The sequence below is a fragment of the Knufia obscura genome (genome assembly GCF_036327395.1).
Source record: "Knufia obscura strain CCFEE 5817 isolate CBS 148926 chromosome Unknown scaffold_6, whole genome shotgun sequence".
Taxonomy (NCBI): Eukaryota; Fungi; Ascomycota; class Eurotiomycetes; order Chaetothyriales; family Trichomeriaceae; genus Knufia; species Knufia obscura.
In genome coordinates this window covers 1,197,482-1,222,336 of record NW_027042692.1, presented here as the reverse complement: position 1 = coordinate 1,222,336, position 24,855 = coordinate 1,197,482, and the positions used below count along the sequence as shown (strand labels likewise).

Genomic DNA, 24,855 nt, shown 5'->3' with positions numbered 1-24,855 from the left:
TTATGTGCCGGAAGCTCACTGTACAGCACATGGCCCGACATGCGAGGGGACCGAGGGTGACGGCTATGGACCGCGCTTGCAGATAGCAAACCGTTGCATATGGAGTGGCAGAAGTCGTATATGTGACACAGTTGCCAAGATTACGCCATCGGTAATATACCGCGAGGCAAATCCCGTAGTAGATAAAAGACATACATGTCTGAGCGCTCTTTGGGGAGTGGATGAGCAATACCACCAAATCCGAGGAATACGCAGTGCCGCTTCGGGGATACAAGAGCTCGTGTTAGCGTTGCAGGGTGTCCATCATAAGGTCGCCAAGACCGCACCAGGTGTTGGTCATTGCATCCGAAACTCAAGTGGGAAGGTGTTTTGCAACGATACAAGGAGCTCCCTTCCGCAACCGGCAGCAACCTCATTGCAGGAAATGCAAGATTGGCGAGCGATGAGATCCTAGACCACCCCATTGCTTCATCATGCATTCTCATCAGATGCAGATTATGCATGACTTTCATGACGTCTGCGGCACACGCGCGAGGTTGTGGTCTATGCAGGATAGCGGTGACAATCTTCTTCTCACAATGGATACAACCTGCTGAACCATCCCTGACATGTACCAGCATTGTACCTCGCTCTCTTTTCGCCATCTTTCTCGGCACAAGGCTTGCGGTCGAGACGGCATCTCACCGCGCATTCCCGTCATTTTGAACCATATCACACTCGTCAAATGTCGGCCGATCGATTGAGCACATCTTTGATCTGATACCACATGCCATATGCACCGGTGGACCTCGCATCTTCATCATCTGAAATCGGACCACCTGGCAATCCCAAGGTTTCCTGGATCTTGCGCAAACCTCGTGCATTGCCTTGCGACGGTAGTGCCTTCTTGTAGGCTTCCTGCAAGATCTCCACAACACCTTCGGTCTGCCACCAAGCAGAATAACCGTGCTGCAAAGCAAGCTGCATTTCTTGGATGGTACCAGCAGAGTAATAGCCTGGACGCGCCGCCAAATGCTCGCCAGATTCAATAAGGGCGCTGAAGAAATGAGTGTTGGCTTGGTGTATTGCTAAACCAAGCTGCCGCACTTAATAAAGGAGTGTATCCTCTGTCCGCAAGAGTTCTTCCTCATTCTGTTTAACCAATGCAATCGATAGCGGACTCCGGATAACAGCGAGCTCAATATTCTCCACAAGTTCGTTTGGTACATTCTTCGGCGGCGCCTTTCTTGCGATCTTCAGATTCCGGATATCAATCAAAAGCTTGAGCTTCAGCAGATGAATAGCTGAAACGTGGTTGATGCTCAAGAATCGGCGGTCGAGATAGTCAGCGCTTTCCCAGACACTTGCGTCCCTTATATTTAGGAAGGGCAGACTCATGTCTCCCCAGTCGTAGTCGCCTCGTTGGCCTTCTGTCTGATACCACTTGACAAAGTCGTAGCATTCCTGGTCCTGGTCAAGCTGCAACATCAAATATGGCACTATATCCCGCACGCCCATGTTGTCACTGCGACATAGACGGAGCATATCTTGAAGGTAAGCAAGACCTTCTTGAACACCGTCCAGTGTACCGACTCGGCGTACGGAGTCAGCAAGGTCAAAGCGAGCCCTCATGTAATCTCGCGTAGAAAGGATGCCCCAGAAATGACCAACGCTTGTCTCGAATGCATTCGCAGGTGTCGCAAAATCTGGCGTCGCGTTGCGTACAAGCTCTTCTTCCTTAGATAGCTTAGCTCGACCTTTCTTGATTTTACTGCAAGTGGACTTGTGTGCTGGACGGTGCTCAACTTGGTGTTCTCGAGGACAGTAGCGGACAACGTTGCAGCCAGTGCATAGGCGTAGGTTTGAGCTTGGTTGTTGGCACTCACTGCATCGATGCCGGAGCGAACCTCGGGGACCATGTACTTCCATCTCGACGGGCTTTCGTGGCCCAAAAGCACTATGCTGCAAGGTGGTCATTATGCGTGCGGTTAGAAGGATTGTTGTGCGTCTGACAACGTGAGTGTGGTAAAGATCTGCTCGCGCTTCAATCTGGAGAGTAGCGCTATCAGTTAACACGACAGATGTGAAACCGTATGTGATAGAACGAATGTCATCAGCTTTCTACTGTAGCGGTGTAAATATTCGATACTGAACTGGACATAACATCGTTTTGTTATTATGGAAGGGCCATAGACCAATCACAACGCTTCCTGAACAGCGAGTAGCTCCGTCTGATGGCTTGGCATCATACCTCAGGGGTACCATAACAACGACTTCTTTGCAGCAAACCGCCCTAGTGGTGGCAAGGACAGCAACATGCACACAATATTCTCGGTAGCAGGGTATTTTGACCACTGAGTACTTCGATCAAACTGCTAGTGTTCATCAACTTCAGCCGCCTACGTCACGCTTCTGCCTCTGCCTGATCTGAAGACGTAGATTGATGTGGCAGCTATATGTTCGGAAGAGTCTATATCTACTAGGAAGCTATTCTCGGTTTTCCCAGTAGATGGATATTCTTCGTTGAGTTTTCCCATTGGCAGTTCAAACCCCTTTCTACCTGTCAGCCTCCCACAACCTTGCCACTCCCGCTCACCACCTCCTCTCGTGTGACCGGCCCACAGCTAGGGACCTCAGTACCGCAAGGAACGGTTCGGCGTTGCGTCAGCTTTTTTCCCTGTCTACCTAGACATTCAAGGGGGACGCCAAGCTTAATAGCAGCGCTGAGATTCTCCTCACCGATTTTGCCGTCTTTTTCAAACCCCTCGTGTTGCATCAGTATCTTTCGCTAACTGCTGTTTCCTCCTTTCCCACAGCGTATTCAGCGACTCTCAAGCCGAGACGGAAGCAGCAACGGCTCTGCTGTGCTCTTATTGCAGCGTGCTGATGGACGTGATCGCCAACGTGGCAGGTTGTGGTCTAAACCCGCGTTAGGAGAGGACTGGACTGGACACGCCAAGCCATCTGCCACAACGCAAGCAGTCGTACAACCTAGCGTTATCTCCTTTGCCACCTGACTTTGATAAGTTTCTACTGCCTGGTGCTTCATTTGGTAGTCGCATCCTTCTTCAACAGTTCCGGAAACAGTGCATGCAATTCTTGCAATGAAGCAACCTGGTATTTGCACGGCTTCTCGTTCGGCTCACTTGGCCAAGGCTGTTCCACCATGTGTACAGTGTTCGTCCAACCTCGGTCAAAAGCTGCCTTACAATTCAGCCAGGAGTCATCCACGAAGTATATCTTGGTCGATGGCGTGCAGCCAGCTTCTCGCTCCGCCTTTTCGAACATGGCAGGGAGCGGCTTCGGCACAAGAGGCCTTTCAGCATAGTTGCAGTAAGTGATACCCTCGAATAGGTCTTCGATTCCTAGGAGCTTCACAACTCGCCTCCCATGCGTGATGTGGGCGTTCGTGAAAAGCCACATTTTGACTTTCGTCTTGTCGAAGCTTTCAAGCCATTGGCGAAGCTCACGATCAGGCGAAAGGAGATCATCTAAGGGAAGCGCATCATCAACTTCGCGGTTGAAATCTAGAGGATCGATCTGGTGGAAGCGAGACAGTCCCTCGATGGCTAGGCCGTAGTCCTTGTAGTATTGTTGATGCAGGCGAGTTGCCTCTTCTGCCGGCACGTCGAGGTGGCTAACGAAGTATTTGTTGATGAGGCGAGCCATATGGTCATGTACATTTTTGGATTTTGCATATAGGCAATTGTCTATGTCGAAGAAGAAGACTGCCCTATCATCCGAGCCTTGCGCGATTGAACCCATATTGGCGAATTGCTGGCGCTTGTCTATTGCTGTCTGGTGAAGAAGAAGTGACTGATGAGATAAATTCAGCACTTTTTGAATGTTTCTAAAGGAAAACCCGTTTTGCAATGGAAACACCTAGTCGTTACTTCCTACACAGCTCCTGGTAACAATAAAGAGTGACATTGTATCCTCCTGACCCTTCCACATGCATCATGAAGCAACAACGATTTGCTCATCATCGAAAGTCAAAATTCGGCCATGATTCCGGAATTAGTCTCTGCAGGTAAACCTGCCAAAATGGGCCGTCGGAACCAGATGTTCCGCTTCCGGGCCCCTTGCTCCTTCCGGCCTGCGATCAATCTGGCAGCTGCATCTTTCTGCGATCGAGTCCTTCACTTGCACTTACCTCCTACACATCAATCCCAATTCACCATCAAACCCAAGCATTGAAACATCGCGCTAGGTAGACGCGTCACGGCCATTGTTTTTGTTGATTCCGGTGTGGCAAAGGAAGATCTCGGTCAACCATGAGCACATAACCTGCCAGTTCATTCTCAAATCTTACGCGCTCCTTGAGCAGGTAGAACTATGTCGGTCACAACAACAACGACTGCCGTTGTAAATGGCATTCTGCCTTCGGCGCAAGATGCTGTTGATGAAATAGCAGAGTTTGAGAAGATTCTCAAGCTGCGCGACGAGATCTTTGCAGGTAACCATCCTCGACTGACCGTGCCTACGCATGCTCTTAGGAAAGTGTCACCTGCTTCAACCCAGTTGTCTTCTCATTCCTCAGCCCCTGTTCAAGCCCAGCAATCTTCACAGTTACAACTCCCGGGCCTGAGCCTCACGGAGGAGACAGAACGACCAAAATCGACTCAGCCACAACCTGCGACAACCCCATCTGGCATTAATCCTGTGCTCTTGACCAAGTCCGACGATTTGATCAGAGCAGAAACAGTATTACAGCGCCAGAGATTAGAGAAACAGCTGCGCGATCAATTTGAGCAAAAGAGATTGGACTTTCGTAAACGGCCTGCCCCTAATGAGGCAAGGCCCGACTTTGACATTTCTGCTCTTCTTGCAAAAGCTTTGGACATCGTCAAGCCGATCTCCTTGTCAAAGGAGCAGTCAGACAAAGAAGAAGAGAATGATTCGTTTGACGAGAACTCATTCTACTCTAGTAGAGCCCCCGATTCGACCCCTGACCGCGGTGCACGATCTTCCTCCGACGAGGGTGTAGAGGAAGAGGTTCCTGCAAATGGCCCAGCCACTGCAACCACACAGGCCCCGAATGGCCCTCGAAGACCCTCCTCGCGCACCGGCGTACATCCTACGGCTGCTTCGAAGCCTGCGGCTCCCACGAATGCTTCCCACAGGAACGATGCAAATGCTATGGATGTAGATGATGAAGACGAAGAGGGCGAATACTCTCCACCTGAGCCAGAACAATATGCTACCCAGAATGGAACAAGCTCACATGCTGCGTCAGATCCACGAAGCAGACAGATGCGCAGGTACTCTGACTTGGATCAGAATGGCAAGAGACCTGCTTCTCCTGAGCAAAATATGAGGATAGTAAGGAACCACATCACCTCCCCCATAGCCCCACAGCCATCTCGTGTGTCCCCTCTCGCTCTTACTAAGGATTCACTTGTTTCGCAGGGTCGACAATACCAGACCGGTCGTCAACGCGGACGAGCAGATTCCCCAAGTCAAAGCCCCGAGCCTGTCTCTGTTGGAAACAAGAGACGAAAGATTGAGAGGAAAGCCGAGAAGAGGGGCCGACGAGGCATCAAGCAGGAGAACATTTCTCCTCCGCCGTTCCACGATATTCAGCCTCTTGGAATCGCCAAGCTGCCAGAACAAGACAACCAACCTATCATCATCGACGAGCCACCACAACCACAAGAAATCCGATATGCGCCTGCGCCGCGGTATATCGATTCGCCTCAGCGGCCGATGTCGAGGCAACCAGAGGTGATTCCAATCAGCGAACCACGTGTCATGTCAAGAGCTACCATGCGCCCTCGAGATGACCAGGATCTGCGAAGAGTTGCAAGCATGCACAACATGCGCGTTGAACAACCACGCGAATATGTGGAGTATGCTACGCCTACTAGACAGCGTGCCACAAGCTACATGCGAGTGGACAGTCCCATGCGAGAAGTCGGTGGCTATGGCAGCGAGAACGAGCCTCCACTTCAGGAAATCCGAGTCGTCCGTACTCCTGCCCCGGAGTATCGTGAAGTTTATCAGCCAGAACCTGAAGTGCGGTACATACCGGAGCCCATGCCTCCACCACCACGAGAACGCATTGTTGTGGATCAGTACGGCCGCCGTTTCCGCGAGATTGTGCAGGAACGAGCGCCAGCTACGCCACAGAGAGCCTCATCTTACCTTCCACCACAGGAAGCACCTCGATACTATGAGAATTATGCTCCTTCTCGCGCAGCTTCGGTCATGGTTGAGGAACGCCCACAACCTCGATATGAAGAAATGCCACCGCCGCGAGCAGTGCGGCAAGTGGTTGAACAACCAGGTCAACAAGCGATGCCATCACCAAGAGAAGCTTACGAACCTTCATCGGGTGGGCGGAGTGGAAGTGTTGCAGTCTTCGAACGACCAGCACAACCAAGCCGGCAAGTGGTTTATGCTGACCATCCTGGTGATTTCCGACCTCCTGTCAGAATGGCTAGTGTCAGGCCACCACCTTCCCAGTACGAAGAGCAACCAAGTATGCAGATCATGCCTCGAGCTGCTAGCGTAAGGCCAGGAAGAGAAGGGAGTGTCTTTATTGACGACCGAGCAAACGTGCGTCGTGAATACCTTCCTGAGCAGCCACGGTACCGGGTTATGGAGCCTGAGCCACAGATGCAGGCCCAACCAAGGTATGTCGATGCTCAGGGACGGGAAGTCCTCCCGCAGCCACAGCAGGACGGTGGGGTGAGGTATGTGCAGAGATACTAAATTCAAGTTATTGGAGGGAAGGAAAAGCAAATTGTGCTATTGTATATTCTACGCGAGAAACTGGGTTGCTCCGGCCCGGCGTGCCCTCGAAGTTGTATAGCAGTAATCTTTCATTCAGCCTTATGGAGTCTGAGACAATGCATTGATCGTGATGGGAAAGACTTACAATTCTACAATTCCTTTGTTGCGTCGAAGCTTGTGTTTCAGATTGGCAATCTTGGTGTGCTGTTCGTGCTTGACTCGCGACGCGTGCTCGCGAGACCTTCCTTGTGCATTCCATGCTCCCGATTGGCTAGGTCTGAAGCGCCCTCAATTTTCCATCACTCTCTGTCCAACCAACCAGGGGTCTGACACGCTCTTCTGACACTTGATGTCGGAATCCGCTTTCATCTTTGTAGACATTTCTGATGTCTTGTTTCGAAGTCCCATGGCAGCCACAAATCCTTACCGACAACCTCGACCGTGGTGTTGGCACGCTCATGTCCAATCAAGCACATTCGAAGCGCTCATCCATCATGTCTCGAACGCGTACTTTGCTCATCGAAGATGTCCGAAGCTTCATCTCACGGTTTGTCCTTTGCATCCCAGATGTGTGGTTCGTCCATGCTTTCTACGTCGTGCATGTCGACCTTGCATGCTGCAGCTTCTTTCTAGTCGCTCCTTTGGTATCTTGTTTTGCTGTGCTGTCTAGTACCTGCATTAGTCGCTCTTTTCACATTCTAATTCTCCGAATACTCTAATATCAAGCTATCTGAACAACCCTGATGCTGGTCATCAGAGTTTCGAGGTAGAAGCCGGGCAGGAAGTCGAAAGCCAAAATCTACAGCTTCACCTGATGACTGTCTCGGAAAGTGTTGAGCACCTGGTCAAGAGGTCAAGCTTCGACATGGACGACGAGCCGTCATCAAGGTCCGCAACATGCGGAATGCTCGACTGCTTCAGTGCGAAGGAAAGTGTTAGAGAGACGAGGGAGGGCTATGCGCACAGGCGCGCATCACGGCGCATTGGTATGGACTGGGACAGACGTAAATGAGAACTTGAAGCTGACCCAAGTAGGCGTTGAGCGCCATATGCGAGTAGTACATAATCAGCCACATCTTGTCGAGCCTATGAAGCTCACTGTATACGATGATTTGCCAGCAACGCCCGTCGCGTTACAACAGCCATCGCAAATGTCCAAATTAGTGCATCAGAGTCGCAAATCAATATCAAGAGCATCAACTCGAGCAAGCTTCACAGCACGAAGGTGGACACCGTCAAAGTCCAGCATATCGAAGCCCCGAGCAGTCGTGCCGGCGGATGGATGCCAGCTGAGGAGGAATCCATCATTCCGACCACTCCAACTCAGCATCTACGTTTCCGACAAGCGACTATCAGATCTACCAGAATTCGATGCGTTGAGCTTCACTGAGGAGGGGGAGATCAAGCTCCCACCAAGAGCACTGCTTCGAACACAATCCGAGGAGCTGCTGAGGTCGAGAAGCCCGTTATTGGAGGAATACGCACCAGCCAAACCAGTCTCGATGTTCGAACAGAGTCTTTCAAGACGGATGTCGCATGTTCGGCAGAATACAGACTCTACCGTTCTGTCCACTTCGCGACCACCTTCTGAATACGATGCTCTCAACAGCCATCCAGTCTCCTGGTACTCAATGCCTGGCATTCCTGCTACCATGCAGTTTGTGACGGCCCCGACTCGATCGAAGACCACTATACTTAGTCCCATGCAGGAAGAATTCACACCTCCACCAAGCGGCGCAGTCATCATTAATGGGAAAGTTCTAGCTTTCCCTAACATTGATGCAGATCGGGTATGCACACAGATAGCCCACAGCTCGTTACTGCCCCCTGCATCTGGTCAGGAGCATGATCCGGCGGCACCCTCACCCATCATAGATCCAGGCCCGAACAGGAGGACAACAGTCATTACTAAGCACAAGATGAAGATCTCGGAGTCCGCCTCCATCCTCCTTGCTTCGAGCAACAACCTGGCCAAGACACGGGCTGCCAGTCTAAGCCAGGTGCAACCACACGCTGTAGAGCCATCCGAAGGGCAGAAAGCCTACTTCCACACAGACTACAAGACCAACAACCGCATCAATCAATGGCTCGATAGCGACAAAGACGCAGCACATCGCTCGCGGAACTCATCAATCAGCACGGTCAAGACCACAGCAACTAGTTCATCCTTTGCCGAGCACAGGCGCAAAAGGTCGCAATTCTACCAGCTCAACCAAGTCAAGCCTGCTGTAGATGCTCCTGTCGCCGCAGCTACTGAGGAGAAGAGAACACTAACGACATCAACAACCAAGGCACACAAGACGCCAACACCACTGACACTTTACAAGCCGTTTCCCCCGGTCAAGGCTCACCAAACCGCCGCGAACATTGGCAATCACGGCCGGTCGAAGTCTTCAACATCCCTAAAGTCCCACGCCAGGACACACACAACATCAACAGTAGCATCAACCGTCGCAACAGACGCCCTCTTCGAACAACCCGAAACACCAGAACTAGAACACGAGCAAATCTTCAGCTCCGCACACGCACTCCCACAGAAATCACAATCCAGCAGACGCACCGACGATGCCAACTCCATGACAACAGTCGACAACATGAAGAGTCGAACAGGCACAATGAAGAGTACTTACACCGCAGCGTCCTCTTACCGCCAGCGGTCTCCTTCGCCGATACCCGGCGAGATTATCTCAGTCACCAAAGGACAAGAGGCCGGATTCGTATTTAGGGAGTCGACGCCATCACCCGCGACTGCTAGCCCTTGCACCCCACTGAGCGCAAAGACGCAGGACGTGGAGAAGATGATGTTTGAGATGTGTGCTGCTGGTGGGTATCGACGTGTGAACGTTGGTGTCGCATTTTGATCGATACAGTCGTATCTCAGTGCCCTGGCTAGACCGGGTGATGAGATGCGCAAATCATTTCTAATTCTTAGGTGGATATTCTCAAAAGCAGGAGGAATTTTTCATTATTATGATACCCAGGTTTACAGGACAGACTCCCAGAGGGTTGGGAGGCATAGGCATTTGATAGATGCATTACTAATATTCTTGAGGCTGGTCACTGGTTGACTGGCGAGGTCATTTAAACGACACTATCGTTGATTTCAAAGATATCGAGGTGGATGGAAGGGGAGCTCGAGGATTCGAAGCGTGACCGAGGAGAGAGAGACTCATAGCTAACTAGCTATCTTGATGTTATTGAAAGTACTTAATCCTCAATAGCATAGCTGATAAATGCTACCAGTGGGGTACCGCAGTCGCGTCGATTAACCTGCGACCGGATCGCATCACATGCACCACCGCGCTTGAGCTTCTGTGTGATTCCCTTCTACCTCACCACCCTCAACACAGCTCTATACCTCAGCTTCCCACCCTCCAACCTCCCCATCGCATCCCTAATCCCACTCTCACTCATCTCAAACTCCTCAATCATCGGCCGAATCTTATGTCTCGCCGCAAACTCCAACATCTGATTCACTTGGGTCATCGTACTAGCGCATAAACCGTGAGTTGTGATCTCGCGGCCTACGAGGGTCATGGCGCTGATGGAGATGTCGGAAGCGGAGATGGTGAGGGGAAAGATGTGCGATTGGTTGGAGAGGAGGGGTTCGTAGCTGTGTAATTGTATGTATTAGTACTTGTGTGGACGAAGTATCATATCAGGGAGAGGTGGGGGTGGGGAAAGCACAGTAGCAAGGGAAGAGAAGAGACGAAGGAGAAAGAGACTCACACACTCCAATCCGGCAACTGACTCGTCGTAACAAGCAAGTTGTCCACGAAATGCCTCTTCATCCCCTCCTTCCCCAAATCCTCAGCAGTATAGAACTCACTCGCGCCCAGCTTAAATGCTTCTTCCCTCTTACTTGCCGTCCCACTGAACACAACAACATTACACCCCATCTTACTCGCGAACTGGATCGCCAGATGTCCTAGTCCGCCGACGCCCACGACCCCAACCGTATGCCATGGTCGTACATCTGTTCGGGCAAGTGGAAGCCAGACTGTCTGTCCTGCACACATGAGAGGCCCGGCGAATTCGGAGGGTATACTCGATGGGATCTTGGCGAGACGGGTAGGTGGGAGGACGCAGTGTGTGGACCATGTTGCTGTGTTGTGGTCGTGGCTGCCGTAGTTGTTGGGGCTTTCGGTGCAGAACCAGTTGTAGCCTGTTAGGCAGCTTGTGCAGTAGCCGCAGCCGCCGCGGACGAAGCCTACGCCTACTCTGTCGCCGCTGTTGAGGGGTCAGTGGTTATGTGGTTTAGGATGGGAGGTCGGCAGGTGGCTGACGTACACTTTCAGGCTCTTCACATCCCTCCCGATCTCCTTCACAATACCCACACCCTCGTGACCAAGGACAATATCATTGTGTGCGAAATGTTCGTCTGTGCCGCAGAGACCGGAGTATTGGTTCTCGAGGAGGACTTCATTGGGTCCGATGGCATCACGGGTGATTTCGGTCTCGACGATGGCGCCGGATTTGGAGCCTTTGAAGGCTGTATAGGTGATTTGTGTTGGTATCGAGCCCATCTTGGGAGATTACTGTTGTTGAAATTTTGTGCTGAAGGCAAGATGGCGTGTTGAGGGAAAGATGTTGTCTGGCGCGTATATTATGTCGGATTGAGGTCGGTTCTCAAGCAAGTGGGTTTGTACTTATACATGTTTCTCCCTCCATGCTTGAGTCAGCTTGTCGGTACATGATGGCGTCCTGCCGTCGTGTAACGGTTATACCGTAGCATAAATCTTTAGTCATTGCATCGAAGGCAAGCAAAGCACTGCATGTTGTGTCTGTAACGTAGCTGGCATGTCCCATTGCCGGAAACGAAGATAATGATATCGATTGCAGGAGCTGTTTCTCAAGTGTTGATAAGCATGCATTCGTTCTTGCCCGAAATGGCCGACACTGCCTGATTAGGATTAGTACTTTCTCCCCTCGGGTGGATCAATAGCGTAGCACAGAGAATGGTGGTTCCTGCATTCACGTCATGTCGAGGAAGGCAAGTTCCAATGTCGAAATCGGTGCCTGCGAGCCGTTGAGTAAGCAGACGCGAGCTTGTCTTTGTAGCTGGCAGTTGTGCCGGTAAATGCATACCAAGTCTTGGGCTACAGTGGAGACGGGTCCGTTAGCGAAGAAGCTGGTGGAATGCTGCGAGGGGTGTTAGCGTCTAGGATAGGTATCTGCATCAGGCGAGCATGGCCATCAGATATAAGATATCATGATTAAGAATAGCATTTCACACCGGATCATCCCTCTCTCAGTTGAGCTTCTCTAGGCGCTCAGACCACACTCTGACTGACCCAACATCAGTCTCAGAAGAATCCCAAACTCCGCTCTATCATAGCTCACATCTTTGTCAGAACCTCAGAATCACAGCTCGCTCTTGGGGGTATCGTGTAACCCAAACCCAAACCCAAACCCAAACCCAAACCCAAACCCAAAACCAAAACCAAAACATAAAGCAGAAATTCTTCCAAACTCAAGCTCAAATCTCAAATGGCCTTTATCCATCCCACGCCATGCTCCATGTACCCTGCTCAACCGAAAACAACCCAAAACAACCCATCTCAATCCCCGTCAGTTCTGGTTCTGATTCTGGCCCTGACAGACAAACCAAACCTCATCTAACAATCCCCCAACCAAACTTCCCAATTCAGCCCAACATCCCAACTCCTCGATTGCCGCGTCAATAGCTTCGAAATCAAGGGGTGGAGGAGTCGGTATCCTCACCGTCGAACTGCCCAGCTCATCAGGTCCGCGCATCTCATTTCGAGCCTGCTCACCGTCAGCATTATCCACATGACTGAGAGATGTACCAAAAGGGAGTTGCGTACCATCTTGTCTCCACACTGGCGTCTGTTTCTGTTCAGAGAGACCAGCATCAACGAGCTCAGTAGCCGGCCCAAACCACCGATCATAAAGGTATTCCTCCGGCGTCTTCCCCGACCCCTCGGCGACAACTTTTGCGCATGCGGCTACCAGGCGTTGTTCATCGCGGGGGAGCGAGCGGAATACGCGGATGGTTTGGCGCCTTCTGAGGGCTTCGGGAGATTCTGCTTGAGGGGGAACTGGGGCTGCGGGCGCTGAAGTTGGCGAGGGGCCCGGAATGGGAGAGGGGGCCTGAATGGAAGCGGGAGCGGGAGCGGGTGCACGCGCAGCACCAGGAGTGGGGCCATGAGCCCGTGCGGGAGAAGGAGCGGGACCTGTCGGATGCGACATGGCAGGTTGAGAGGACTGCGCAGTTGATACTCGTTGTGGCTGCAGCGCTTGGGGTGGTTGTGGCTGTATCTGCGCTCGTGGAGAAGAGTTCTTCAGCTGACCCTCAGCGTTCCGCTTTCGGCTACCAGGGGAAGGTTCCGAGGGAGGAGAGTGAGAGGAAGACGCTGTCGTGGTAGGCGCCCATTGCGGTGGCGGCATTGGACTGCTCACCAGTGTCGGGTTGCGCGGTACAGAAGTACCCCTCGCAGGCATTGGCGGACCCATATCTGCACCGGGAGCTGGTGTTGGTGTGCTCTGTCGCACGGCAGCGGCTATATTGCCTGTCACAGTCTGGCCTGGTGGAGCTATAGGGCGTGTACCTGGAGGGCCAGACCCGCCGGCAACGACAGGAACGCCGTTGTTCACGCGCTGGCCAAGATGATCTACCTGGCTTGCGCCCGCCGCCACCGCCACAACCCTACCAGCACGTGGATCCCCTTCCTCAACAATTTCAATCCCGCCCCTCAGCGCATGTAACAGCTGCCAGCCCCCGTTCCATTCCACAGCGAATGCGCGTCGAGTCTCGGAGAAAATGACGCTGAGCCGATGCCCCTTGTACGCCAGAAACGGACCACGCTGATCCTGTTGGATACCTAGCTGTTGGACAACGCGGCGCTTCTCGGCCAGGTATTGGGCGCGGGTGAGGTATCTAATCGGGGTCTGGGAGGGAGATTGGGGCGTCGGCATCGATGACTGGTGGGCAGTCGACGGGGCAGGTTGAGCGTTCTGCTGCTGCAGGTGCTGCGGTCGAGGCTGGTTCAGGTTTGGAGACTGGTGTGCTCCTGAAGTAGCAGTTCTAGCTATCTGCTGTGGTGCAAATGGAGCCATCTGTGGTGGCTGCGCCTGGCTCACTGGCTGTTGCTGTGGCACAGGCGGCTGGCGTACTCCTGGAGTGGCAGTTCTGGCAATCTGCTGTTGACTACGCGGTGCTTGTGGGCCAGGGTTCCACATACTAAGGTACTGTGCTCCCATCTGCTGCTGTGGAGAGGGAATCATCTGTGGTGGTCGAGCTTGCACCTGGTGTGCTCCCGGAGGACCATATTGTGCCGTTACTTGCTGTAGCTGGGCCTGTTGAGGCATCTGAACAGGTCGACTTTGCGCTTGGCGTGCACCTGGTGTGGCATCTCTCGGCATCTGGTGTTGCGCCTGTTGGGCTCCATGTTGCACCTGGCGTCCTCCCAAATGACCATACTGTGCCGTCACCTGTTGCTGCTGAGCCTGTTGGGGCATCTGAGGAGGTCTATCTTGCACCTGGCTTGCACCTGAACTGACATTTTGAGTCATTTGCTGCTGGGTATGAGGAAGCGTCTGTGGTGGCCGGTTCTGCACCTGGCGTGCTCCAGGTGTGACATGTCTCGACATTTGCTGTCGCGTCTGTTGTGGTCTATATTGCACCTGGTGTGCTCCCGAAGGACTGTATTGTTCCGTTACTTGCTGTTGCTGGGCATTTAGAGGCATCTGAGGAGGTCGATCTTGCAGCTGGCGTGCACCTGAATTGACGTTTCGAGTCGTTAGCTGCGATACGTGGGAGGACGACATTCGTGGTTGCTGGTTTTGTACCTGGCGTGCTCCAGGAGTAGGAGGTTGAGCGATCTGTAGATGCTGCATATCGACCGTCGCTGGGCTTGACATTGCCAGTTCTCGAGGGTTGACAGATTGAGGCTGGTGTCCCCCCGATGTACCTAGCTCTTGAGGATTCATGTATCGCGAGTGTTTGAAAGCAGGCGCAACTCGTGCACGCCTCTGGATTTCTTCCTCTGTCATCGCTGGCTGTGGGAAAGACATGTCGGAAAGAGGTCGTAGTCTCGTAACTCCAGGAGAAGGTTCGTAAAAGGGATGAATCGCTGACCGAAGTGCGCTGGTGCTGGAATCAGGTGTAAGAAAGAAAGCTAGAAGAGAAGATGCTCGCTCGAAAGCAGTATGCTGATGCTAGTGATATCCGATCTGCTCAATAGTCCATTCCGTTTGCACATTTGCTAGATCGGTTATCTAGGTCGGCCGATCGAGAGCTCAGATTGACAGATCCCAGGAGGTACACTGGGGGCAGAAGGAAGAAACTGAGAAAGTGCAAGATGCGACAGATCTTTCGATTGTTCAGAGTGCGCAGAAACATAACGTGCGCAGACTGCTGGACTGGTTCGCACCATCTCTTGATGGTACCCCCTCTGGTTGGCTGGAAGTGACATTGTGAATTTGGTACACAACGGCATGCGAAGACTGCTGTTTTGCACCAGGATTTCCCACGGGCACTTCCCATTTCCGCAGTCTGCTCCTCGATCTCTCGTCGCATCGTCCATGACGACTGACTATTTGTGCGCTACATGTCACAGGACTCTGTGTGATTCGGTGGGACTTGACACTGTAGGACCTTGGTAGCAGGCAGCAACTGATCATCTGTACCAAAGCCTTCCTCACGACACTCACAAATTTGGCAATCAGCTCGCCAGTCCCCGGCCCATCACCAAAGATTGTTGATTTGAATGTGGCATGCCTCTGATGGTTCTCACTGTGTTGTGAAAAACCTTGACTGTGTAAAACCTGGTAGCAGGCAGGCACGGCCGGTCTGTACCATGTCTTCCTTCCTAGCACCCACCCATTTCGAACCGTTGGTCCGCGCCTGCCTCAGCGAGAGCGGGAAGGTTGCGTCCCTCTTATATGATATGTGTGGTCTGGCCTAGATCCTTAATCACGTCGAGTGGGCAATGATATCTGAGCGATATCTTCGCGACAAAAGCGAGCACGTGCATGGCGATCCTCGTTTAAGTAAGCTTCCGTGTTCGGCATCAACGTTGTTGCCATCCCTGGAGATATATTATGTCGCATTGGACGCGGCCGGGCGGTCGTGAAATGCCAGCATAGTAAAGGAAGTCAACACGAGTGAAGTCGGAAACAGGAGGTACATGAGCTTGATTGATTCCTGCTCAATACTCCACTTTCTAGCCCGCACACTTATGGTTTTCAGGTTTGCTGAGCACAAAAGCACATACAATCCAATCATTAAAGCAATAATCACGCGGAAGAAAGATAATCTATTGAAATCTGGGTATCATCGTCGAAGCAAATCTGTACATAGTCAAGCACCGTTGTCCGCTAACGGCAGAAGCCACAAGCAGGCTCATCACTACTGGTAGCAAAGCCCACCACCTTCTGTCTCCATATTCCAGCTTCCAGCCAGACCCACAATAGTTGGCACTCTCTCAAGACCAGGCATACCATCGACTTCGTCCTCCTGAGCCCTCAAGTTCTCAACATCAACCTCACGATCCGCCGGTGTCTTCCTCGCACCAGTAAGCACCTTCCGTGCCCAAGCATCGATGGCTGGTTCACCAGTCTCATCTCTAGCCTGCTTCAGGAAAGGAATGAGCGCTGTGCCACCAGTACCTCGCATTTTCTTCTTGCGCTGGTCTGCATCCGAATTCTTGTAATTTATGCTCGCTATGCCCCGTCCACGATTTGGAGCTGGAGTGGAATCTGGTTCGGGACCCGAGCGGCCACGCGATCTGCTGACGCTTCGTGCTTCGCGAGACTTGACGATGATATAACGCGATACAATCTGAATATGCTTGTCTCTCAGTGAGCGCAGCATAGCCAGACATGCATCGTATGCCACTGTCAGGTTCCTGTCTCTTTGGTTGTACTCCACGAATTCTCGGATATTGGAAACTGTTTCCACCGCCTGTAAGAATCTCTTATGCGGACCTGGCATGTATTGCCTCATCTCGTGTATGAAATTGTGTCTCGGCTTAGGTGCTACGCCTGGCTCAGCTTCTGACTCGGAGGTCTCGCCCGCTTTCGAGCCTGTCGGTCTGTGCTCGACGCCGAGGAAGATATCGAATAGCTGGATGAGACTGGACTGTGCATTTGAGCCTCCTCCGTACTGGCGCCATGAAGAGGTTCTGCTGTCGCCGTCGTCGTAGAAAACGCCGTTAGGAAGTCCTGCATCTTTCATGTTCTTGCTTCCTGCAAGAAATGGGCGAATGCGGTGGTAGAAGACGTGTGGATCGCAGTTTTCGTTCATGCGGAGGAGCAGTGTGCCTACTTCATCGAGGGTTTCGGCTAGTGTGCGGAGGTGCTGTGTTACCGTCTCTTTGTCATTGTCTCTTGCAGCTTGGATTGCTTCCAGCATAAGTGGTATGGTTGATCCGCCTCTTGCTTCGATGGCTACACTGACCAGGTAGAACCATTGCTCATCCAGTGAACCGGTGTATGTGATAAGAGTAGAGAGATTCTCGAGCGTAAGCCCATCTCGTGCGAATAGCGGCTTGTAGTTCCATAGACAGAGACCGGCGTAGGTGGCGACTGGTGGAAGCTCGAGGTGTTCACAGACTTGGAGGAGCGGGTAGGTGATGGAGGGTGGTAAGCGGTCGGCTGGCTTTTCGCCTCCCCAAATGTAGCCATGTGCTAGGAAGATCAGAACGGTGTATGCTCTTCTCCACTCGTTCTCTGTGTATAAGTGTGTTGCGGGTATTATGGGGAGTTTGTCAATGACGGTGCGTAATCTTTTGCTGAGAAGGAGTGGCTGGAAGTTGGCAATTATTCTTTCCCAATACTCGTATACTGGGTCGGGCAGTACAAGCAGTGGTAGTTCGGAAGGAAGAAAGCCTGTGGTGGCAGAGATCTGGTAGTCCTCGAGTCGGGGGATCGGAGGAAGCATCGTGCTAGAATGGTTGGTTTGTTGGTCGAGTAATCAAAGTGGGAGGATTTCTGGTGAGATTAGAGAGTAAGGCAGGAGGCAAGTCTTCCATAAGACGAGCAGATCAATATGAGGGGTCCAGAAAGAACATTCCGAAACTTCAGGTTCAGAGGTGACGGTGGGCGGGCGGATAAGTGGGAACCGCAGTGTGGGTGCGGGATCGGATGAGGGTGAAGATGGAAGATGAGCGAGAATTTGGTTCTGCAGTCAGCATGAAACTTTCACTTCAAACACCAAGTTTGATACTTCACGTCAGATTAGGTCAGTTCAGATCCTTCTGAAGGAGGCATGAGATTCTGCTCATTCGTAACGAGGTTATTGTGATGACCAATCGATGGACATAAGATGAATTGTGATAGAAAGGTCGCGTGATTTTGCGTAGCTCCGAGGCCAGAAGCACCGGGTAGAAGAAAAAAGTCTCAAGCCCACTGGTCCGATCACCGCCGGCTGGCCAGCCCAATCATTGAAGAACTTTCACGATACCTGACCGAACCCTTTGTTTTCAATAAAGTTACTGTGCCTGGAGAAATCGTGGGCCAGAACCTGCATTGAATGGGAGATTTATGCGAACGGTCGTTGAGATCATCAACCGTCACCACTGCACGGTCGATCCGGCGCGCTCCTGCCTCGAATAATGAATGTTGCCTGAAGATTCACGAGATGTCGTCAGGACGCCTTCAATATTCAGGCATCAATATCGTGCTGTTTGCCGGTATGCCTGCAGTACGCCCGTACTCGAGTACACCAGTACGAGACAAGAGTCGTGAAAATCAGTGGGGTCTCGTAGAAGATAAGGGAAGGGCATAAGAAATCAACCACATATTCGCATTACTGTAAGACATGGTTTCATCATTGAAGGGGTATCCAAAGCTCGCTCAAACACATACGACCAGATCTAACTCATAGATGGCCAAACATTCAGCATATCACATATAGCATCAAAACGCCATTCATAAGATCCGAGCCCACGTATCGCCAGTGTCGCAACAACACTGCATGCCTTGAACTGGTCGCTTACTCATCGATTATCTCGTAATCCTGCATAGTCCTGTGGATTGTACGTATATCCATGCTGATTCTGGTGTGACTGTGTATTCTCCTTCTGGTTTTCCGGAACAGGTGGCTCCTTTGGTGGCCTGGGAGGGACAACTTCGTTACCCGGTAACTCTGCAGCAAAGCTCTTGCCTCCTTGCATTTCCGGCCTAGGTGACCCCATAGGGTTCGGCGCAGAATAGTTCGTTGGATAGGACATAACAGATCCATCCTGACTGCTTTGCCCTTCCGATTGCACACCGGACCACCTGCCATTCGGCGGTTGTGGTGAGCTTCCGGACATCTCTGAATAAGTTGAGAATCTGTTGCCACGGGGGTGCAGGTTTGAAGTTGACTGGCTGTATTGTGTGTCGCCGGGCATTTCTATCGCCAGGCCATTCTGTTGTGAGGCATTCGGTGAATTGCCGAACTGATTGTAGCTAGGTAGTCTGCCGTAGGCGGATTGTCTGGGGCCTGATTGTGAAGGCGACCGCAGGTTGACACCGTTTGGTCCATAGACACTCGGTGTGAAAGGCAACCCTGGGGAGGTGGGCTCGTAGGGACGCGATCGATCGTTGGGATTCGTGGTCGTTAATTTTCCTGTATCGTCGAACATAGCTTGGAGCACACCAGCATCGATCAGCTCGGCCTTCTTGATCATGCGCTCAATCATCGTTTTGGAGGCGGCTTTCAGCTCTTTCTTGACGAATGAAACCATGGTCATATTTGCCTTGATCTGTGTGTCGACTCGGAGGTACAGTCCTTCTGAGGGAGCATTACTGCCTAGCTCTTTCGGCTCAGGTGGTTCGCCCGGCTGGTTGCCTTTGATCTGATACTTGTGGCGTAATTCAATACCTAAGGGAACGTACATATGTGTTTGTACTCCCCAAGGCATGTCGTGAAAGCATCCTCTGAACGACACTTTACTCGAGCCCATCTTGCCTATGCCGGGCATGAATTGTATCCTCTGCGTTATCTCGTACCACGTTGAGTAGAATTCATCGTTGGGTGCGTCGCGAGGAGCTTTGATCGGGCGGTATTCGAGCACAAGCGGGTTGAGTGTAATGAGCTCGCCATGACTCTGAAGTAGCTCAATGGCGAGTTGTCGCGGTATGTGCGATGGGATCACATCGATCGTTGTGTATAGGGTCTTCATCACGGCGAGCTCCAGTAATATGAAAGAAGCTAGGCGACAACGACAGAGGCCTTACTGATACATAACCATCCCTCAGAATAGTGCATGCGATGGGAAACTCGTGGTCGAGATGGCTGAGGTCAGATTACCAAGTCGTAGGCCCCGCTGGGCACAGATGTCAGCCCAAGATAGCATCCCAGCATGCCCGGGAGATCAACCTGCGAACAGCGCAATGCAGGCCACAACACTTTCGCCCGGGGCACGGGATAGACCTTGCCGTCATGCCCAGGCGGAGCAAAAGCTTTTGTCATGGTTGGGAATTTGGCTGAACAAGCCTCCGTCATTCGCTGTAACGAACATGCTTCATGGAGGCCTAAAAGGGAATGACTTCTGATTGGCTCATCTATAGCTGGCCTCTATTTCAAGCCAAGCCTCTAACCGAGCCCGCTCGCGAAACTCACGCAGCTCCGAGTCCTGAGCCACTTCGCAGCAATTCTCGATGTCTCTCGATTTCCAATCCCTCATTTGTATGACAAAGTATAGCCTTTGCTATATTTGCGAATTGCACCTCAGACAAAGGACATCCTCACTCTTCGAGATCCTGCAATCATGGTTCTTCAAAACATCACCGTCAGGGTGGTACGAGCTTGCCAATGCTCAAGCTCCTTGCTCCTCACTGAAACCAAGACTTTCAGCTGAAACAGTTCGGCTTGATTCTCAACTAGCCTAGCAACTAAGGAATGATGGCAAAGCGACATAACCCACCATCAAGTGCTTGCAACCTCTACCAGCAAACAGAAACTGTGACATCTATGGTGTAGATCACTGAAGCGGTGATCTGAAGAAGCAGCACAAAGAATTGACATTCGCGGATCGAAAGGCACGACATGGTAGCAGTGGCAGGTGCTGGCAGAAGCCGTTTACCCTCCTGTCTTCCGCCATGTCAGGCATGACCTACCGCAAGATCGTGAGCAAATATGGTTGAACGGCTCATTAGCATTGTAATTCGAGCTATCGATGGGTGTGGGCGGAATGGACTTCTTCAAAGGATGCTCGCTGAGAAAGCCTAATAGCTACACGAAGAGTAAGAGTGAAGTGTCCCATGAGTCGACTTGACGACTGTGCTCACGGCCCATAAGTGTGCACTGGCGCAACAGATACGGTCAGTCACACGTGCTCGTTGAATTGTCATCAAGTTGCAGGTTTCTGTGCTTGGGGAAGGCGCCAGGTGCTTACAGATCTCGCTAATGGACGGAAGTTGATGTCTCAGGGGGACCATGGATGGAGTTGAGAAATGGCGAGGCATATTCCGTCCAAAGCGCAAGAACAGCTTAACGATGGAAGCTTCCGATATTGACGAAAAATCGCTCTTGAGGAAAACCATCCTGAGGTTGAACTATTTTCTGACATAGAAGGGCCATCGGACGCAGAAGATGATTGAAGCAGTACGAGATTCGAGAGAAGACGGCAAGGTCGACAAGAAGATCCTCAGAGCTGTTATCAAGTTTTACGTCTTTCCTACATGCATCAGCACGCTGCAAGAGAGCACTGCATAGGCGTCGCTGCCTCTTTTCAGCTCAGAAAGTCGCCGAATACGCAGTGGGAAAGGAGGAAACAGCAGCCAGCGGAAAGCATATTCCAAACCTCGCCTCCGGTACCAGTCGCCGCCACCGGCAACTCAGGTTGTGCGGCATTCCTGCATTGGAGAAGCTGCTTTCGCTCAGAGCTTTGACCATCTGCTTCTATCTGCACGCCTTCTAGAAAGAGTTTATGCATATGCAGACCCTATTGCGGGCGTGCAGAATGTCAAGTCCTACGCGTTGTGAATGAGGAAATCAAAGTCATCAATAGAAGGGAGAACGTTTTAGATAGCGTGTAGAAGGCTATTCCTGATCATGGTCAGCAGCGCGTCAATCCTCGCGAAGATAAAGTGACGAAACGAAGCGTCGAGATTGCGATCGCCTTACCTTACAGCAGGACCTTTCATGATAGTCTCAGTATTGCCGTTAATCCTTATGCTGCCGCTTGTTGTTCGCTTGCTCGCGTTGCTGGCTTGCAACGCCAAGACTGGCTGAGTAATGTGCTATGCCTGCCGAATGCGGTTACGGTCGGCGACTGCATGACCTGTTATGGCTAGTATGTGCTTCCTAGTTCTGGGAGCTGATGTGGGCTCTAGATCTGGCTTTCAGCTTGCATGTTTGGTGGTGGCTTGACCGGTTGTAAAGCATCTAAAGCCACTACCAGATTCAGAGGCCATGGCATCTTTTGCAAAAGTCATACCGCACCGACTGTTCGCGTGCAACTGCAGATCGTATCTTGATCCAGGAGGTACACCCTGTGAACTGGATTCGTAGCAGCGGCAGTCCTGCAGTGCCGCTTCCGTGTACTTCTGGTAGTGGAGATGCGTAGGCGGATCTGATAGACGATGTGGGTTAAGGCTCGGAAATGCCGCGAGAGCAGCTGATACTGTTGACGTTACAGGAAGTCGATGGTCGTGGTTTCGGCGAAGTCAAAGATGCCGTTCTGAGAAGGACATGACCGTATTGAAGGGTATTTTCGGAGACCAAGCTGCTGCATGAACGTGAGTAATGGGAGTAATGCCGATGCAGAAGGTTCAAGTTGGCGAAGGAGACGTAGGTGTCTGCGTCATGCAGTGCACGAAGAAGGAGCGGGCCACGCGCTTGCAGGTACGGATGTTGCAGTAACGATAATCACGATCATGTAGGTTGGGCAGGCTTCATGCAGAGAAAGAAGCAGGTCCATTAAGCTATCAACGTGACCCTTGATTCAGTGCTCGAGCTGTCGAGTCTTTCAGGTTTGGTAAAAGTACATGCCACTAAGGCGAGAGAAACTTGCTGTCAGAGCAGTCCCAAACATTATCGTACATAGGAGATCCTCCTTTTTGTCATCATGTTGCATATCGGCAACGATATCATCCTCCCAGTCATCCGCTAAGAGGTTTCCGATCCAACGCCATCGCTCGCTAAATACGCATTCAAGGAAAATTATGAGACAGGAAATCCACGACCAAGTATCACCAAGAATCACCAAGAAAAGTGTTGTCGGCTGAGATAGACTCAAGCACTGATAACACGTCTCCTGCCGATGAAGTCGCTCGAGCAGAACCGCCAGGCACCCTCATGTTTCCGAGAATGCCACTTCTTGACCATGACCATCGTACCCATAGAGAGTCGTGGGAATTTCTGGTCAGCCCGGTGACCATTGATAGTGAAGTGTCTGTCGTGGCATCCAACGAGTAGTGCTGCATCCGTGTACAGATCCAGGGCTCCGGAAAGGGTCTCTTCGAACCTCGACCATATGTTGGCCAGATGCTGCGGCATCAAAATGTTGTCGCTGACAAGTGTGTTCAGCTGAGCAACTTCATCGTGAAGGTGTTGTACAAGGATCGGAGCGAAAGTGCTGATATATGATTGCACATCCTCGCCAGAAAAGAATTCCTCACTTGCAGAGTCGTGGATGTAGTTGGCCCACACGTGGAAGGCACCTTGGAAGGTACGGTCATCATAAATTCCGACAGACTTTCTCACGGCCACCCGAGGATGCACGACGGGTTTGTGCAGAAGTGGTTGCAGGTATTGCTGGTCGACCTTCAACTGTATTGACAGGATGTTGAAAAGAGTCTGACTGAAGAACAGATAGTCATGGATCTCATCGTCCTCCAGAGTGAGTGCATGGTTATAACATGAATTGATGGCTCTGATGACGGTGTTGTAGGCTTGTGCCATGTCAACGATTGCGCAGTGAACGTCCTTGTTGGCGGAAGTGATGTTGGTAATGAGTGGGTAGTGATCATCGGCATATCTTGATCCTGCACACGAGGAGGCCCTTGAACTCCTGTTGCTGCTTGACCGTGACAGAGCGGCTGAGAAGGCAGACGGTGTGATTGACAGGAGTGACACTCCACTTTGATGATTCGATCGAACTGAAACCGAAAAAGCATTCAGCGATTCGCATGAAGAGTTTGGCGATGTAGAACAGGATGAGAACCTCGACTGCTCGACGTCATAATCGCATTTGGTTATTCTGCTTTCCTTTGCCGGCATAGTGGAATACAGAGGATGTGAGTACGTCGCACGGCTTTTGGCCGATACCGACCTGGTTGACCCAAATGACAGCGTGTCGGAAAATGCAGCACTGCTTCGAGTCGAGTAGCTTTCCATGGCGTAGATCTGATTGTGGTAAAAGCAGAAGGTTGATCGACGTTTGTCTGATCTTGCTGTTTAGCTGGGTGGCTGCCAAACCTTTTTCTCCGTTGCGTTACGTTGTGAAGTCGTACAAGATGCCTTGCTCTGTTCAAGATGTAGTCATTGGTTAGATACTCTGTAAAGTCAGGGTGAAGCTTCGATAATCAATAAGCTTGTGAGCAGAGACAGATCCTATGAGAGAGATCGACAGCCATATATCCCAAAAGCATAAGCAAGAAGGGCGATTCTAGAAGGACACTAACTGGTCGCCTTTCGTATCGCGTTCATCAAGAATATCTCGTGGCATGATCTGGGTTTCGAACACGAGTTCAAGCCTAAAGGTGGCTGCCTGTAGGTGTTCGTGAGCGGGACGTAGCGTCAGAGGGGAACTTGCCGTCGACGAAAATGGAAGTGGTACACGGACCATTGGTCTTTTGGCAAGGGTGAGCCTGCCGCAAATCGTTAGACTGGACGCCCCAGGAACCGTATGAACTTGGGCCACGTGGTGGTCCAGGCCTGGTCGCCGCATGCACGACACGTTCCTGGCAGATTTGCATGATGAACTGCATGATGAGGACTTCAAATCCGAGAAGGGGCTCGTATTCTAGACGTGTGGTCCTGCGACTCGGTACAGCTCTTTCTTTTGCTTCTCCTATTGCAGATTCGCAGCGAAAGTTTCGCTCTGAAAGATGAAAGAGAATGCCTGATGCAACCACGAACAGAATCAGGCGGCATGGTCAAACGTGGCTGGCCTATCTATTGTACAACTAGCTAGAAAGTTTCGCTAAGGCCACATTGTCAGCCCCGAACAGGTTAGCTTCAGG

At 51.6% G+C, this 24,855-nt stretch overlaps 8 protein-coding genes across 8 annotated transcripts; 1 reads left to right on the top strand and 7 right to left on the bottom strand.

Annotated features, from left to right (window-relative positions):
• Positions 1–720: 720 nt before the first annotated feature.
• Positions 721–1,956, bottom strand: PMZ80_005946 (uncharacterized protein; the record flags this gene model as incomplete). Its single annotated transcript, XM_064874363.1, has 2 exons — positions 721–1,085; positions 1,161–1,956. The coding sequence occupies 2 exons, from the start codon at positions 1,954–1,956 to the stop codon at positions 721–723; spliced, it is 1,161 nt and encodes a 386-aa protein (XP_064730085.1).
• Positions 1,957–3,024: 1,068 nt separating this feature from the next.
• SDT1 (putative suppressor of disruption of TFIIS) lies at positions 3,025–3,744 on the bottom strand (the record flags this gene model as incomplete). The annotated part of the gene is made up of 1 exon (XM_064874362.1): positions 3,025–3,744. The coding sequence occupies one exon, from the start codon at positions 3,742–3,744 to the stop codon at positions 3,025–3,027; it is 720 nt and encodes a 239-aa protein (XP_064730084.1).
• Positions 3,745–4,314: 570 nt separating this feature from the next.
• Positions 4,315–9,575, top strand: PMZ80_005944 (uncharacterized protein; the record flags this gene model as incomplete). The annotated part of the gene is made up of 3 exons (XM_064874361.1): positions 4,315–6,674; positions 7,441–7,700; positions 7,750–9,575. 3 exons carry the CDS (start codon positions 4,315–4,317, stop codon positions 9,573–9,575), a joined length of 4,446 nt encoding a protein of 1,481 aa, XP_064730083.1.
• Positions 9,576–10,041: 466 nt separating this feature from the next.
• On the bottom strand, positions 10,042–11,240 carry PMZ80_005943 (uncharacterized protein; the record flags this gene model as incomplete). Its single annotated transcript, XM_064874360.1, has 3 exons — positions 10,042–10,327; positions 10,444–10,944; positions 11,005–11,240. 3 exons carry the CDS (start codon positions 11,238–11,240, stop codon positions 10,042–10,044), a joined length of 1,023 nt encoding a protein of 340 aa, XP_064730082.1.
• A 1,045-nt stretch (positions 11,241–12,285) lies between these two features.
• PMZ80_005942 (uncharacterized protein) lies at positions 12,286–14,751 on the bottom strand (the record flags this gene model as incomplete). The annotated part of the gene is made up of 1 exon (XM_064874359.1): positions 12,286–14,751. One exon carries the CDS (start codon positions 14,749–14,751, stop codon positions 12,286–12,288), a length of 2,466 nt encoding a protein of 821 aa, XP_064730081.1.
• A 1,336-nt stretch (positions 14,752–16,087) lies between these two features.
• On the bottom strand, positions 16,088–17,620 carry BNA2 (tryptophan 2,3- dioxygenase; the record flags this gene model as incomplete). Its single annotated transcript, XM_064874358.1, has 1 exon — positions 16,088–17,620. One exon carries the CDS (start codon positions 17,618–17,620, stop codon positions 16,088–16,090), a length of 1,533 nt encoding a protein of 510 aa, XP_064730080.1.
• A 1,057-nt stretch (positions 17,621–18,677) lies between these two features.
• On the bottom strand, positions 18,678–19,847 carry PMZ80_005940 (uncharacterized protein; the record flags this gene model as incomplete). The annotated part of the gene is made up of 1 exon (XM_064874357.1): positions 18,678–19,847. The coding sequence occupies one exon, from the start codon at positions 19,845–19,847 to the stop codon at positions 18,678–18,680; it is 1,170 nt and encodes a 389-aa protein (XP_064730079.1).
• A 3,056-nt stretch (positions 19,848–22,903) lies between these two features.
• Positions 22,904–23,572, bottom strand: PMZ80_005939 (uncharacterized protein; the record flags this gene model as incomplete). The annotated part of the gene is made up of 1 exon (XM_064874356.1): positions 22,904–23,572. The coding sequence occupies one exon, from the start codon at positions 23,570–23,572 to the stop codon at positions 22,904–22,906; it is 669 nt and encodes a 222-aa protein (XP_064730078.1).
• Between the last annotated feature and the right edge of the window lie 1,283 nt (positions 23,573–24,855).